The sequence below is a fragment of the Aptenodytes patagonicus genome, chromosome 5, assembly GCF_965638725.1.
Source record: "Aptenodytes patagonicus chromosome 5, bAptPat1.pri.cur, whole genome shotgun sequence".
In the NCBI taxonomy this organism is placed as follows: domain Eukaryota; kingdom Metazoa; phylum Chordata; class Aves; order Sphenisciformes; family Spheniscidae; genus Aptenodytes; species Aptenodytes patagonicus.
Genome location: NC_134953.1, coordinates 21,182,506 through 21,199,224, shown reverse-complemented (window position 1 = coordinate 21,199,224; position 16,719 = coordinate 21,182,506). Strand labels below are relative to the sequence as shown.

General features: G+C 44.6%; 1 protein-coding gene across 4 annotated transcripts in view; it reads left to right on the top strand.

Annotated features, from left to right (window-relative positions):
- XPNPEP1 (X-prolyl aminopeptidase 1) overlaps nucleotides 1-16,222 on the top strand; it is a 34,474-nt gene extending 18,252 nt beyond the window's left edge. For 3 of the 4 annotated variants that reach the window (XM_076338971.1, XM_076338973.1, XM_076338972.1), the window contains 11 exons: nucleotides 2,893-2,982; nucleotides 4,321-4,371; nucleotides 5,523-5,581; nucleotides 6,274-6,351; nucleotides 6,888-6,959; nucleotides 8,770-8,830; nucleotides 9,674-9,743; nucleotides 10,962-11,135; nucleotides 12,013-12,089; nucleotides 12,802-12,900; nucleotides 15,676-16,222. In XM_076338971.1, coding sequence (XP_076195086.1) covers nucleotides 2,893-2,982; nucleotides 4,321-4,371; nucleotides 5,523-5,581; nucleotides 6,274-6,351; nucleotides 6,888-6,959; nucleotides 8,770-8,830; nucleotides 9,674-9,743; nucleotides 10,962-11,135; nucleotides 12,013-12,089; nucleotides 12,802-12,900; nucleotides 15,676-15,804 — 960 coding nt within the window. In that variant the 3' untranslated portion in view covers nucleotides 15,805-16,222. The remainder of the gene's footprint in view (nucleotides 1-2,892; nucleotides 2,983-4,320; nucleotides 4,372-5,522; nucleotides 5,582-6,273; nucleotides 6,352-6,887; nucleotides 6,960-8,769; nucleotides 8,831-9,673; nucleotides 9,744-10,961; nucleotides 11,136-12,012; nucleotides 12,090-12,801; nucleotides 12,901-15,675) is intronic. The other variant, XM_076338974.1, reaches the window with a different exon arrangement.
- The last annotated feature ends 497 nt before the right edge of the window (nucleotides 16,223-16,719 follow it).

Below are 16,719 nucleotides of genomic sequence, written 5' to 3'. Positions count from 1 at the left end.
ATCCAAAACACAGCACTGTACCAGCTACTAGGAAGGAAATTAACTCTATCCCAGCCGAAACCAGGTCACAGAGATATCTAGTACCTAACAGATACTGTGAGTAAATATGGCTGGGAGTCGGGGATGAGTGGGTATTTTCCAGATGTTGCCTTGGAAGGACAGACCTGCTGAACAGAATCTGTGCTTGTGCTGGGTTACTAAACAGTCCAGGCTTCCCACCTGAGAATCGCAGGGCTCAGATGAAGGGGTCGCTGAAGAAAGAACTAAATTGTAAACAGTGTTTGGCTGCAAGCCTGCATTCACTCACAACCAGGTTTCTGCCTCCACCACGCAGGCAGGTATCTCCTGCCTCTTTCATGTACTGCATGGTTGTGCTGCAGGTGTGCGTATGATACAGCCATACCTGTGACAACAGAGCTAACTCATGGGGCCTGAAGGCTTTTTCTTTATACAGGAATTTTAAGAGTGGTCTCAGCTTTGTGTTTTCCAAAAGACAAAATCCCAAGAGCAGGGTCTGTTTGTGTATCCCCAGGCTGCCAGTTTGATACCAGCACAAATCTCTGCTTAAACTCTCTAGCTCTCATGGCCAAAATAGCAGGAGCCATGCATTATTTTTCTCCAGTGATGACATTCACTTGTACACCTTAATAGCTTCATTGCACTTGGTGCATCAGGACAGATAGTAAAACCAAACAGGTCTGGAAAGTTTTGTTGCTTTCAACATATCCCTTTAATACGGGATGTGGCTCTCTGTGCCTTTGCACTGACTTGAGGGAAATGTGCAGTTTGCCTTGTGTGGGTTTTTTTTTTTTTGTTTTAAAAACCAGTAAGACATGTACATGAGCAAGATAGACAGTTTTTTGCCCCTGCTCAGAGTTAAATCTTCTGACACCGTCAATCCACTTCTAGGTTCAAATGGCCTCTTAATACAGAATACTGACATTTTGTCCACTCTCTCTCGTTCAGGGTAGCAGAAAGCATAAAGTCTATGGAGCATTCAGGATAAATTGTTGTTGCTCTTTTGACTTCAGAGTAGAATACCCCTTGCTGTAGTTGGAGTCAATGGACTAACCCCAGTTTGGGTAAGTTGCTGTAGATGATTTATGCAGAGCATCCATATGGAGAAGTACAGCAGGTCTGGCCTAGATTAAGGAATGTAATGAGTTGTAGTGACATTATTTACCCCGTTAGCACTGGAAGTTTTGGCTGATACAGTCATTTGGCTGATACTGAGTCATTACAGTGCTACATGCCCTCTGTACGCAATGTGAGAGTCCCTGCCTCGAGGAGCTCTGTGCAATAGAAAGCAGGAGAGGAAGGACTTATCTTGATTAATGTCTTTAATTTAATTAATGTCTTTAATTTAATCAATGTCTTGATTAAAAACCACTTAGAGAGTCACTGAAAGAGCCAAAGGTTTCCCAGTTCCTCATGCTGGGCATTTTTATCCAGCTCTACACCACTTTATACCAGCTGAGCAACTGGCCTGGGGTGCTTTGAAGAACCCCAGTGGTGGACGTTCATCTACTGTCTGTCTCCATCAAAGCCAAATATTGACACTGGCAAAAATCCAGTCCATTATTAAACACATCTGAAAACCCTTTATAGATTTGCCTACAGCTGCATGTAAATATGCTTTTCACAGAAGATTAATAGAACCTACCAGTATCTGTAAAAGGCAAGCCAATCTAAGAATCTGACCATTGAGAAGTTTTGTCCTGACTCTGATAAAAGGACTTTCCTGACTTTCTTGTGGCTTCTTCAGTACTTTAGTTTCTGCATAATGTAGTGTAATTGTCTTGCTATTTTTAAGAATTTGGAAACTGTAAGCGTGTAGGATTTGTGTGAAATTGGTCTTTGCTGAGGGTCTACCAGGCCTTCCCCATGAATTTGAGTGGTGTTTATTTGTGTGCTGGTGCATTGAGAATAGGAAAACAGCATGTTGCTTGGGCTGTGCTTGTGTAGGTGCTCATCCCATCTCCTGATATATAATGGGTAGAGCAGAGAACCATGGGGCAAAAGACTTTGTTTTTGTTCCTTCTTCTGATGCCACGTGTGATGAGGCTTGGGCCAGTCACCTCAGATGGTGAATTTCTGAAGACATGCTCAGAACCAGCCAAGCATTCCTGCTAATCCAATGACAGCTGATGTTTGGGGAAGTGCAAGTGATAAGGGATCAGTTACTAGTTTTTAATGCAGGGCCACCCCGTCCAGGCACAGGAAAGCTTTGTCTCAAACCACTGATGTGAGCTCCTTTCAGAAGTGGACGGCATGTAAAGCTCAGCTTGGCAAAGACTTTTCATGTTTTTTGGGGCCTTGATGTGTTTGTCAGAGCTGCTGATCATTAGAAGTGGTGATGCTCAGTGCTGGAGGAGCCTTGAGGGGTCCGCCAGGTTCAACTCCAATGCTTGGTACCTGGGCTGGGTACCCTTTGCTCTCTGATACTTGAGGGTGACAATCAGATAACAAGTCAAGGTGACTTTTTAGGTCTGTTTGCACAGCCTAAGTTGCACCTTAGTCCCTGGGATTGGTGTTTCTCATTGGCTGTCTCTGGGCCTTTAGTGTACATCAGCAACAGGGAAACCCGTGGCTCAGACATTGATATGTATTTATCAGTAGTATTTAGGATATCCAAATCTTCAACCTGCTTCATGACAAGCTGTTGACCCTTTAGTTCCTTGGATTTCGTTGTGGCTATTCTTCCTTCAGTCAGGGACTGTTTCTCCTTTTTATTCCCCAGTGCACTTAGCTGACTGCTGGCAACCAGTATCTCACAGCGCTGAAGGTTGAGAGAGACTGCCAAAGTACAAATTGTGGCCAGGCTGAGTTATTAAACCTGTAGGATTATGTAGTCTGGCTAATCCACAAGTAATCCCTGTCCTTCTGCTGCAGGCTTACAGATACCTCACCCCATATACCCCCATCTGCATTGCAAAGGCTGTGAAGAACGCATCAGAAACAGAAGGCATGAGAAGAGCACATGTAAGTGAAGCCTTGAGAGCCTCCTTGCACATGGCAGGAGGTTTGCTTTACATTTAGGGAATGAAATTACATTTTCCTTTCAGTTTTAGTGTTTTGGATTAAAAAGCAAGTAAGAATTTGGATGGCAGGATAAAAATGGTTTTCTGTCAGACATCTACTGCTGTTGAAGCAGTTTTTTTGCTTGTTTAGCGTTCCCTTGGAGTGAAGAACAACATTTGTAATAGTGTGAGGAACCAACCTTGCTCTGTTGGAAGACCATGCAGACTTGAGAAGTGTTGTTTAGAGTATGGGCCCTCAAAGGGATGTTCTTTCCCCTTTACTAGTTCTGTTGTCTTTCTCAGTGGAGTCTTCAAATTGTTATCACTTGAATAAACACAGCCTAAAGACCACAGAGAAATTCTTCGACACATGGTGCAAAACACAGGCCAAGATTTTCAGAAGCAGCCAGTGTCCCCAAAGTGCTCTGTTTTTGTGTCATCATCATGACATTCTGGAAATGAGGCTGATTTCCCAGGAAGCTTCGTATTTTCAAGCAAAGAAGCTGCCTGTGAAACAGGTTCATGGTGGGGCTGAAGTTTTCTCGTGTTTATTTCCTGTTAATTTTCAAGCAGCATTTTTCCCAACAGGAGGAATGTGCCAGTTAAAGCAGGGCTGGCAATTCTGGACTTTTTGGTCCCATATTTTCTGCTAGCTTCTTGGGAACTGCTACTTTCTATTTCAATGCTTTTCTTTCCCTGTTAGTTAAGGGGAAGTAAAAATACTTGTACTGAGCAGAGACGCTTTGTCACCTGCCACCTGAGGACAAAATTGTGCCTTGCTCTTGTACACTTGTCTCCTGCTTTTTGCCCCTGCATACTGCAAGCATGTAGAAAAAAAGGAAGAAAAATGGGAGTCATCAGGCAAGAGAGAAGCCAGAAGCTGTGTGACAGAGACTGTGTGGTGCCCGTGTGCCCGAAGGGCATGTTTCCCTGTCGCATCACAAGATGTGTCGTGTCGTTACCTTCCATGATCTGAAATGCAAGATCTTGTGTGTTGAAGCAAAAGAGACTTGAAAGTCATGTGTGGGGTAAAGCCAGTGTTTGCCGAGTACTTGGTAATTCTTCACAGTAAGATACTTCCCAGCAGTAAACCTTTATTAACATTTAATTGTCTAGATACATTTCCAGTGCTTGTATTAATTACAGGATGCAGAACCTGGAAAGACCTCTTAGATCATCTCTTAGTTTGTGTTTCTGAAACTTGCAGGTCGAATTCTTTTGCATCAAAAACTGTTTATACTGAGGTTTGATAAATCTTTTTTCTTCTCAATTCCCTTTTCTTGCGCCTATTTTAACATAGATTAAAGATGCTGTTGCCCTGTGTGAGCTCTTTAACTGGCTGGAGAAAGAGGTAGTGTATTAATTTTTTTAACTTGGAGATTTTATTGCTATGTAAAATTCTTCATTAGCATAAACTTTTTGATAGTCTTTATAGTGCCTTTGCTAAAAGTGGGGAAACAATGGGGGTTTTATCCGTTTTTTGAGGGGGCGATTTCAATCATACTTTCATCCAGGGCTGAATTAATTTTTTTGAAAACATACTCCCATTCATTTTACACAGACCAAAGCCAGAGCAGGTGAGAAATGACCTGAACAGGCTTAATATAGTGTTAATACTGTCTTGTGCTGGTTTGGTCTTGTAAATCACGAAATAATATCCAGTTTGGTGCAATACTTCAGAATTATTCTCATGATAATCAGTGTTGTCTGGCAGTATGGACAGATTTGGCATTTATGAATGGAGAGGTGCAGTCATGCCCATGTGCAGTGAAAATGAGATAAAGACAAACTACTCGTGTTTTCTCTGGGTTAGAAGTACAAAGTGAAGGTGCAGACTGCCAGGTGTTACACAGCAACTTACTAAGCTGTGGTCCTTCCGTGCTACTGCATGTCTGAGTCCATTACTTTACCTATGGAGATGGCTCGATGACTTCCAGAAGGTGCGTTTTTACATGTCTGAGTACCTTAGGAGGTCTGCCTCAGGGGTTATGAAACGTAGCTCTTGCTCCCCTTTGCCTGTTGTCCAGTCCTGGGGAAGTTGTGTCACAGGTTTTAATTTATCAAATGCCTAAAGTAAAATTTAACGTCCTTTGTTTTTCCTGCAACTGCTTCCATTTCTGATTTAAAAGCATAAAAATTCTGCTAATACCATGGGCTGTTGGAGAGAACTATTTAAGCTTAGTATAACCCATCTGTGAAGAGATGTTGCCTTGTGAGATGCTACCTCTGTACATATCTCAGTGAAGTTAATACCGTACTAATTGCTCCCTAGTCAGGGTTCAGCAATCCTGCTGTGACTGTCTCTGCTTCCTGCTTCTCACATGCCCTGCACAATATTGCTAGGTTTGTGTTTGTCATTACTGAGGAATGAGGACAGAAAACCTGGAAAGAGGCCACTTCAAGACTGGGTTTCATGATGCACAGACGAGGCCCAGTGCTTAAGCATATAGCATTTTCTTTGCTTGTTGGTGTACTAATTCAACCTACATCTTTGTCCACTAGGTTCCAAAGGGAACAGTAACAGAAATAATTGCTGCAGACAAAGCAGAGGAGTTTCGCAGGTAAAAAGTAAATCCCCTGTGAGGATGTTTTCTGGGTGGCATTTTTATCCTTTGTTTTTATTTTATTCTTTAGAAATCCATCTCACTCGCAGATATATTTTACCTGAGGACAAACCATTACTACAGGATTTCTTTCAACACTTGAAAGAGTTGGGGAAGAATTGGGTCTCTTGGGAGATACAAGTCCCAGCCCACTGGATCCTATCCGCTTTCCTTTTAAGATAGCAATGAGGAGTGCTGCAGGTTAGGACACTTAAGTATGAGACAGTTGCTTTCTTACCACAGAGGAGTTGATGTAAGAGTTAGATTTCCTCCTCTTCTGATGGAGAATGAACACCATTTGTATTGAGAGATACTCCCATGTGTACATCAAAAGGACCTCTAAAAATGGCTTTGAGTAAATAAGTAACAAAGAAGAAATTGTTCAGGACATCTCTTCCCTGGGTAGTCTGGGTGGTGAATTTTTTGCTTGTAAGGAAAGGGTAGAGATGGAAAGCAGGTTTCCACACGGTTGGGAGGATAGGGCTTCGATCTGTACAATTCTCCTACCTGAGTGTGCTTGCCCAGATGGCTTTCAAGGCTAAGGGGAAGGCTGAGGTGGTGTGAAATTGAGGATGGGGCACTCCAGGTGCCCTAGGTGCCTGGTGTGCTCCTCTCGCTTGTGCTGTAGTGATCACAGTCTTTTCTTTCAGCCAACAGAAGGACTTTGTTGAATTGAGTTTTGCTACCATATCAAGCACAGGTCCAAATGGAGCCATCATTCACTACAAGTAAGAGAAACACAGCTTCTCCTTTCATCCTTCAGCAAACATAGCTGGAATGAGCTGTCTAGCTTCTTTGTGGAGTCACAACAGAGTACTCTAGGGAGACGTAGTCACTGTTGATTGCCATCTTGCTTTATTCCACCAGAGCTTCCACACATACTAAATAAAGATCTCTCCCTGCTGGCAGCATGCATGTATTATGATGCTGATCTGCTCGGGGCCATCCAAAAGGGCTATTTTGGGGGTAGAAGTCTGGGAAGGACGAGTATGAAGTGCAAACTGTTCTGAGATATGTCCAGGAACAGATGTTGAGGGTTTTGCTGGAAGCAACAAAGCTATTCTCTGTATTGTAGTGCTATTTATTGTAGACAAATACACTCCTCAGTATGATCCCTGGCTCAGCATGTGTGGGATTTCTATCACTGCCGCAAGAAATCAGAGCCAACGCATCCAAGCTTGCACTTAATATGGTTTCTGGACTGCAGACGTGGGCTGGAGACCTTAAAACTGTGGAACAAAAAACTTTGTGTTTAACTGAACAGGCCAGTTCCTGAGACCAACAGAACGCTGTCTGTGAACGAGATCTACCTCCTGGACTCAGGAGCACAGTACAAGTGAGTGGGATGAATGGTGCTGAACCATTACGTTTTCTGCTCCCAATGACCACCTGCAGGGTCAGCTCACAGTTGCTGTGGCAAGCGTGGCAATGTGTAGTTTTGAGCGCAGTGCTATTTCATAGAGAGCCTGCTCATTGTATCCCCTCTGGAGGGAGTCTGTGGGATTCTGAACATAGCCAAGTGCATCAGTCAGTGGGTGACTGATCCGTGGCAGGAGGCCCTGAGCTAGGCTCAGGACAGCAGACTAGGGCTGCTGACAAGCTTTGTCTGGGGCAGGGGACGAGATCTAAAAGTACAGTTCCCATCTGAATCCCATTACCAGTGTGATGGTAGCTGTGCTCTAACTGGTGGTACCCGTTTCTGTCTGTTGCAGCTCTGCTCACCTGGTGCATTGGTGTTAGAGCTGCAGGGAACAGGGAGCAGGCCTGACTGCCCTGGTTTAGCCTTGGGCTGCCTGCACAGCAGCCTGCACAGCTGAGTGAGGCACCTACCCTGCTAGGATCTGCCCTGTGGTCAGATTTGACTGATGTTGAGGTCAAAACAAGGTGGGGCAAAGGAGCAGGACAGCACTGCCTTGTGGTGTTGTCTGCCTTTCCAGAGAGAGACTCAGAGGCAGGGTTTCTCATCCCAGTGGCCACTTGGGTCTCAGGTGTGTTTTTGGGAAGGCATCATGTCTGTTGGCTCACTCAGTGCTGTTTTGACAGTGCCATTCAGTGGCCTCAATCTCTGCAGCTGTTTACCGTGGAACTCTGACTCCACGGAATATGAAAGAAGTGATGTTTTTAACCAGTGTAAATAGATGAGAAGTGGCTTGTTCAGAAAGATGCAGGACAGGCCTGGTTGCTCCTTTGAGATGAGCTTTGTCTTTAGAGCTATGCCTTTTTGTTATGTCAGTCAGGAAGAGCTTTGAAAAAGAACCATACAGACATCCTTTGATAAGATTTTTACAAGGAGATCTTTTTTTCCTCTCCTCTGATGGCCTAATTAATGATTTCCTTAGTGCCACTATGAAAAGCAGCCCTTTGAATACAATATAAGCTGGACATCAATGGCACTTACCACAGCATTGTGACAGGGATGCTCCACTTGTCCCTGCTGAGAAGTTAAACCGTGAGTTCTTTGTTACCATGGTTTGTGTGTGTTGGGGAAGAGTGTAGGCACAGGAGTGACTGTTTCAAAGGGAACTCATTATTTCAAGAGCCTCTGTGTTTTGGACAGCAGGCCCAAAATGGTATTTGTAGAAGGAACTTAGAGCCAGTTTCTGACGTCTCAGACTAACCCCTATCCAAATGCCAGATAACTTTTAGAAATCTTAGTACAAGACATCTTGAGGATGAAAGGGATGCTATACCCCCTTACACTTCCCTTTCCTGAGCTGGTAGCTGTCAATTGTGCATAAGTAGGTATTTTTAAGCTGCTAATGAATCATCTTCCATACAAATAGACTAAATTTGGCCTTCTCTGTTCTGTTCTCAATGGGCAGGTACCAGTTGCTAAACGTCAAATTAGCATCATTTTTATGAGCAGTTTAGATTCTAATTTGCGAAGAGCTTTGGGATGCTTATGGATGAAAGATAACATTTTGAATTGTAAATCATTATTGCTACATCTGGGACATGTGTGTTCAGGAATTTTTGAGATTAGGAACTGTTACATCATCAGTCTTGTGTAGCACAGAGCAGATGACTACCCAAATATGAGTTTGGTTGGTTTGCTGCAGTGTGACTGGGTTTTCTGTGCATTCTCACTTTGATCTTTCTTTTTCCCCCATCCCTTTGCTTTCTGCATCTTTCTTTTGCCTCTGAAGAGATGGTACAACAGATGTGACCAGGACAATGCATTTTGGCATACCATCAGCCTATGAAAAGGTAAGTTGGTATCTCAGTGTGGTTTGCAATCCGACCCTTATTATTAGAGATACTTAAACAAATTAGTAATGTGCACTTTTGCTATATAGTCAAAGTGCTCTGTCAAATATCATTTATTTAATAATATGGGACAGCATTTTGATAAAGAGTGAAAAGGAGGCTGTCAGACTTCAGATTTCCAAAATATAAACTAGGTGATTTAGAGAATGACACCTTTCTATCTTAAAATGCACACCTCTCATCTGCAAAGTGACATGTCTCCTCTAAGAAATGATAAAATCAGCGGGCTGAGGATAAACATTACTGGCTTGTCCAACGTGGGAGTTAGAGGGGGTTAATTTAGTGCAAAGCTCAGTGTCTAATGCAAGGCTGCAGTAGTGGTTTGTGTCTAGTGTACCATATCAAAAAACAGTCTCAGGCTTATCTGAGAAGGTCCATGTTGGAAATTCAGGAAGGTAATTTTGTTTGTTTTAAATTGCTTCTTTAATTAAAACTTTCATCATTATAGTTCACTCAGTGATGAAAATATGCTGTAGGGTATGCTCAGGAAGTAAAACTACAGTCACAAAGAAAATCAGTCATGTAGGTCAGGTGAATCCTGCTGCTAAACCTGCAGTTTGAGTTTGTGACACACTCTCCATAATTAGCGGAGAAAGATCTTCAGAGTAATTTAAACTCTTTCTCCTCATGGTTTGCCTTTGGCATTGCCAGCCATAGGAGAGCATAAGCAATTCTTTCCAGATCCTCCTCAATTTGCTACAAGATGCAGTCTTTCTTTCCATTCCTGGGGAAGACAAAGTTTTGCCTCTCCCTGTTTACTTATGGCACACATTTCTTTGACAGGAATGCTTCACCTATGTCCTGAAGGGACATATAGCTGTGAGTGCAGCCATCTTCCCAAATGGAACCAAAGGTAGGTTGGTGAGTTGGAGTGTTTTGACCACAGCAATGACCTCTGAAGAACCATTAAGTGGTCTGAGAGCAACGTTATGGTTGACAGGTCCAGATGTGTTAGGCAGATGTTGATGTAACTGTCTGTGTCTGTTTCCATCACAGCATTTTGGATTCTGGATTACGGATGCCTTCTCTCTTGGCATCAACCAGTGCTGAAAATTCTGAGCGGGGAAGTCTGAAGGGTGTTCAAAGTGCTCTGGTTCTAGAGTGATAGTGACTTCCATCAGTCAGTGGCACTCTAACACATCTGTGGCCTTTCTGTGCTCGGAGGTTGTCTTTATGCTTTACTCATGGCCCTATCAAAGTGAGAGGTCACTTTCCAGCTTCAAAAGGACTGGCTAATTCTCTTCCAGTTAATGTGGAATCTTTTTTATCAGCGAGCAGCATGGGAAAATGACACACAAAGGAGCTGTTTTGATTTTGTGCAGGAGAAGCTGTGACATACATTCACCTCTGGTGAATTTGTTGCAGAGCTATTTTCTCCCTGATCAGACACCTTACACAAAGATGCCTCTTTTTAGAGTTTTCTCCAGTTTGCATTCTTGGGTAGGTGAGGAAAAAGCAGCTGCATAGTGGTACGAGAAACCCCAACTGAAGTTGGAGTGTGTCTGAACTTGAACATATGGGCTTGGTGTTCACATGCAGGCAACAGAAATTCTCTGCATTCTGATTGAAACAATCTGAAATGACTGGCCATCCAGGCAAGAATTGTGGCTGATTAGTTCACCAAATACAATTGGCAGGTGGTCTGCTTGGAGTTCACTTAGTGCAGCTACCTTTAAGAAAGGTACTGAATTCTCTGTGGGACATTTAACCACTAGATTCTTTCCTGAAAACCCTAGTGGAGCAAGCAGCAGTGCAATGTTTCTGTTACAGACCATTTTCTGAAGAGCTGTGTAACAGGAGAGAGAGAGGGGCTCTTTAGTTGAGAAAGGGCTTGAATGTCAGACTTGCCAAATCTGCCCTGCAACTTCTAACAGTCCGATGACTTGCTTTCTTTGCTTGCTGGTGGGTTTTTTTTGAGGGGGTGGTGGTCGTTGGGGGTTTTTTTGGGTTGGTTGGGATTTTTTTGCATGTTTTCCAGGTTTGAGGCTTCAGTGTGATTATCAGCATTTCTGAGGGAGCCTGACTTGATCAGATTCTCTCTCCATGTCTGTCTCTTCCCCTTGGCCTGCAGGTCACCTTCTAGATTCCTTTGCCCGCTCTGCCTTGTGGGACTGTGGTTTGGATTACCTGCATGGGACAGGACATGGAGTTGGCTCTTTCCTAAATGTACATGAGGGTCCTTGCGGCATTAGCTACAAAACCTTTGCAGATGAGCCCTTGGAGGCTGGCATGATCGTCTCTGATGGTATTTAGCATTGGTGATTCTCTCTGGTTACTGGGGGAGGGACCAAGCTCTTTAAGATGCAGAGGGAATGATTCTGACAATGGTGTAAAGGAAAGGTGGGATCATAAGCTCTGGTCCTGCCTCCTCAGTTTGTTATTTTAATTGTCGTTTAAGCTCTCTAGGTAAAGACCGTCATTTTAGCTCTTTCACCTTCTATAAAGCATCTTTTCAGTCGGGTGCTGCAGGCCTGCGTCCTGCTCTCTACAGTGCAAACCTCAGCAGAGCTGTGCTGCTGACCAGCCCAGCTCTGGCATGCTGCCTCCCATTCTGCAGTGGAAGAGCTGGCTACGGTACAAGGTGGACACCAAGCTTTCAGGAGCTAATCCTGTCTTTGCTATGGGCTATTTGAGGCAGCTGTTAAATCTTTACATGCCTTATTCTTCCAGTAGTAAATTAACAGCCTGCTGGGGTTTGCTGAGAGACTTGCGTTCCTTCAGGGCTGCAAGTCCTCTCAGGGAGTCAGGGGAGCACTCTCTAAAATAAGTGGTTTGGGGAAGGAGTTACCCACCTGCCTTTCCTAAAGACATTAATATTTTCAGAGTTTCTGCTATTTGGAACACATATACTCTGTGCTCTCTCTTGACTTGCAAGGAGACTCTCTGAGCTTGAGGGCTGTCTGTCTTGTTTCTCCTCTCTTTGAGAACTTTTGCTGTCACCTTGCTCGGGGCTTCTGTGCAGATTAAGTAGAGTCAGAAATTTGCTTCTGTGGATGCCTGATGGCAAGATTGCTTAGTGACTTCAGTGGACTAAAGCCATGGGGGGGAAGTTTGGCCATAGGGAGTAGGTATTTGCACAGTGCAGCTATGTGGCTTAGTTAATTACTTGTCTGTTTCTGCAGAGCCTGGGTATTATGAAGATGGGTCCTTTGGGGTCCGAATAGAAAATGTCGTCCTCGTGATCCCTGCCGAAACCAAGGTGAATGACCTGCTCAGGATGCACCTTTCTCCATGAGTCACTGGTTGTAAAACTTAAAGTACTGGAACTTGAGGTGGGACCACGCTGCAGACAATTGAACCCTACTCAAGACTCCTGGTCTCCAAAACCCCGCTTTGGTGAAGACTGATTCTAAGTCTCCCTTGCTAATGGGGGCACAGAAGACAGTTCTGCTTCTGCAGAGTTTCCATAGGTTGAAATGTGTATGTGAGCGTTGTTTTAAAATTTTTTCTGTCTGGATGTCAAAGACCAGAAGCATCTTTATTCAGCCCCTTGGAGTCATTGGTGTAGACTTGGTTGGTCTTCTCAAGTTGGGATTTTCTTCTCTGATAGAGAGTCGTCAGTGGCAGTAGAAACAAAACTACAGACAGATTTTGACATTATAATTGCCAGTCTGGCTGGGTTATGCTTTTAGAAATGCCAAATTGAAAATGACCGTATAGTCATCAAGCTGAGTCCTGTACAATTGTGACCTGGGACATGACCTTTAAAAGGTGACCGTTGAAAGAAATAACTAAGGTTTATATTGAGGTTCTTTGCTTGAACTGTAAGAAAAATGTTATTGTAAGTTGCTACCCTCTCATCTGAAGGTTACATGGGTTGTTCTGTAGTGATGACATGAACCCAGGAATAAGTGTGATCTGGCTAGAGCTGTTTCTAAAAATTTACAACCCTGTTTTTCTTTCTGCTGCAGTACAATTTCAAAAACAGAGGGAGCCTGACTTTTGAACCCTTAACCCTGGTTCCAATCCAGACGAAAATGATTGATGTTAATTTGCTGACACAAAAAGAGGTAAGTGAAACAGTAGGTTTGCATTGCCTTTGAACTAGAACCAGCTTGTTCTGTTCTGTTTGCAAGAACCACTGGCCTCTGTTCCATTTCATAGATCCAGAGAGCAATCCTGAAAAACCTGACTTAATTTTGAACTTGATCCAGCTTTGAGTGGGAGGATGGACTAGACGAGCTCTCCAGAGGTCATAGAATCATAGAATCATTTAGATTGGAAAAGACCTTTAAGATCATTGAGTCCAACCGTTAACCTAGCACTGCCAAGTACACCACTAAGCCATGTCCCTAAGCACCACATCTGCACGTCTTTTAAATACCTCCAGGGATGGTGACTCAACCACTTCCCTGGGCAGCCTGTTCCAATGCTTGACAACCTTCTCGGTGAAGAAATTTTTCCTAATATCCAATCTAAACCTCCTGTGGTGCAACTTGAGGCCATTTCCTCTTGTCCTATCACTTGTTGCTTGGGAAAAGAGACCAACACCCGCCTCGCTACAACCTCCTTTCAGGTAGTTGTAGAGAGCGATAAGGTCTCCCCTGAGCCTCCTTTTCTCCAGGCTAAACAACCCCAGTTCCCTCAGCTGCTCCTCGTCAGACTTGTTCTCCAGACCCTTCACCAGCTTTGTTGCCCTTCTCTGGACACGCTCCAGCACCTCAATGTCCTTCTTGTAGTGAGGGGCCCAAAACTGAACACAGTATTGGAGGTGCGGCCTCACCAGTGCCGAGTCCAGGGGCACGATCACTTCCCTACTCCTGCTGGCCACACTATTTCTGATACAGGCCAGGATGCCATTGGCCTTCTTGGCCACCTGGGCACACTGCCGGCTCATGTTCAGCTGGCTGTCAACCAGCACTCCCAGGTCGTTTTCTGCTGGGCAGCTTTCCAGCCACTCTTCCCCAAGCCTGTAGTGTTGCATGGGGTTGTTGTGATCCAGCTGCAGGACCCGGCACTTGGCCTTGTTGAACCTCATACAGTTGGCCTCGGCCCATTGATCCAGCCTGTCCAGGTCCCTCTGCAGAGCCTTCCTACCCTCGAGCAGATCAACACTCCCACCCAACTCGGTGTCATCTGCAAACTTACTGAGGGAGCACTCGATCCCCTCATCCAGATCATTGATAAAGTTATTAAAGAGAACTGGCCCCAGTACTGAGCCCTGGGGAACACCACTTGTGACCGTCTGCCAACTGTATTTAACTCCGTTCACCACAACTCTCTGGGCCTGGCCGTCCAGCCAGTTTTTACCCCATGAAGAGTACGCCTGTCCAAGCCATGAGCAGCCAGTTTCTCCAGAAGAATGCTGTGGGAAACAGTGTCAAAAGCTTTACTAAGGTCTAGGTAGACAACATCCACAGCCTTTCCCTCATCCACTAAGTGGGTCACCTTGTCATAGAAGGAGATCAGGTTAGTCAAGCAGGACCTGCCTTTCATAAACCCATGCTGACTGGGCCTGATCACCTGGTTGTCCTGTATGTGCCGCATGATGGCACTCAAGATGATCTGCTCCATAACCTTCCCCGGCACCGAGGTCAGGCTGACAGGCCTGTAGTTCCCTAGATCCTTCTTCCGGCCTTTCTTGTAGATGGGCATCACATTTGCTAACCTCCAGTCAACTGGGACCTCCCCGGTTAGCCAGGACTGCTGATAAATGATGGAAAGTGGCTTGGTGAGCACTTCTGCCAGCTCCCTCAGTACCCTTGGGTGGATCCCATCCGGCCCCATAGACTTGTGTGTGTCTGAGTGGTGTAGCAGGTCGCTAACCATTTCCCTTTGGATTATGGGGGCTTCATTCTGCTCCCCGTCCCTGTCTTCCAGCTCAGGGGGCTGGGTAGCCGGAGAACAACTTACTATTAAAGACTGAGGCAAAGAAGGCATTAAGTACCTCAGCCTTTTCCTCATCCTTTGTCCTTTCAATCTAAATTATTCTATGATGAAGGCAGCGAGGACCCCTCTGATGATGTTGTTTTGGTAGTTCCCTTGATATGATAATTTGCCGCTATCATCTCTTCTTTTTTCCTACTCCTGCCTTAACTTGCTTCTGTCAGACTATCATGCTGTCTCCCCAGAGACTTACACTAGTGACTGTCCCATGTTGTTGTCTGTATCTACTCGTGACCAATCCCAGTCAGCCACACCACATTCTGCAGTACATATGGACTCTGAGCAGACATCAATGATACCTGCTCAGCAGCATTTATTTCCTGAATAGCTTCATACTCTAAACTTTCTGTTTAGGTTTCTCACTACGTTCACCGTGATGTGTTTCATCCTGTTTTTCTACCATACTCTTTATTTTGCCTCAACCCATCCTCCTTTTCTGAATGATAATCCTATTTACATTTCCTTTTTCTGAAGAGGACTGTGAAGAGTACCAAGATCTGCCGTAAGGTTACCTGTTCAGATCAATGGGGCAACTTGTGTCTCAGGACTGCATTGTTCAGTTACAAATCTGCAAAGCTATTTACTAGACTGTGCCAAAGTAGCTACTCTGGCTTGCTGGAGGCAGTGATTTGCAGAGACTTTAAATACTTGTCAGCTGAACTGAACCTTGGCTCCTCTGAAAACCTGGGATGAATTGCTTCAGTTCCTACCCTCATCAAATTTACAAGTCACTTCCATATATTAGAGGTCTGCCTCTTTGGGACAGGAACCCATCCCAGCTTAACAGCTCAATCCCAAGGAGCCCAAGGGCCTACAAATGTCTTTGGCTGTACACAACTTGTAAAGGCACCAACTGTTCTGCATTTATACTGAATGTCATACCCCCTCCCTTTCCCTAGTGTAACTGGGTGAACGACTACCATCAGAAGTGCAGGGAAGTAATCGGAGCAGAACTGGAGAGGCAAGGCCGGCATGAAGCTCTTCGGTGGCTCATCCAGGAGACGGAGCCTCTCATCAGAGTTCAGTAGCACCACAGTTGTCTGCGGTGTGTAGAACACCAGGACCTCTCGGTGTCACAATAATCTACATCTTCTTGGCCCTTGACACCACTGGGAGAACGTTCTTCAATAAACCTTTGGAAGTCACGAGGGGATTTCATGTAGTGTTTCTCGCCCCGCAACGTGTGGGGGTAAGGAGGGTTACTGTCTGAACAATTTTTCTTTGGGGGGGAGGGGTTGAGAATAGAATGCAAACAAAATAAATAAGCATGTTGCCTTTGAAACAGGGGTCTTATTGAAATAATGGTTCTAAGAGGCAATACTGGAATATTTTATACTGTCTGGTTTTTCACTGTGAAAACTCAGTATTTTTGCATACTTGGGTTCCAGTTGCTAAGATGCTACCTACACAGCAGGACTGATTACTGAATAAAAGATTCCAACCCGCTGTTTGCTCCGTCTGCCTTCTCTTGCAGTCAGTGATGTGTTGGGTTTGACAGCTTGAAGAAGGGCAAGAACCAGATAATTCCACCTTTATGTGTGCATCCAGCTCAGACAGGGAAGAAATATGTATAGGGCTGCCCTGTGCTAGGTGCCGAGCAGATGTTATGGAGAGGCCTGACAGGAGCACTCAGTTCTGCCTGTGCTTTGTGACAGATCGTGGAAGGGATGTGGTGACACTCAGTAGAGGTTTATGTGTGCAGAGCACCCGAGCCAGTACTTCTGTCTATTGTCATGACTTACTGAGTACTTGTATAACCCTTGGCAGTGCAGGATGCATGGGCAGTATCATGGAATTAGAGCTCTTTCTGGACACAAAGCAATTATTAAGTTAAAAAAAAAAAAAAATGCACACAACGGACAAAAGAAGGCCTCTGCAACTTCGGTTCAAAATCAGCCTGGCCTTGGCCACCAGGAACCGTGCTCTGGATTGCCAAGCAGTGC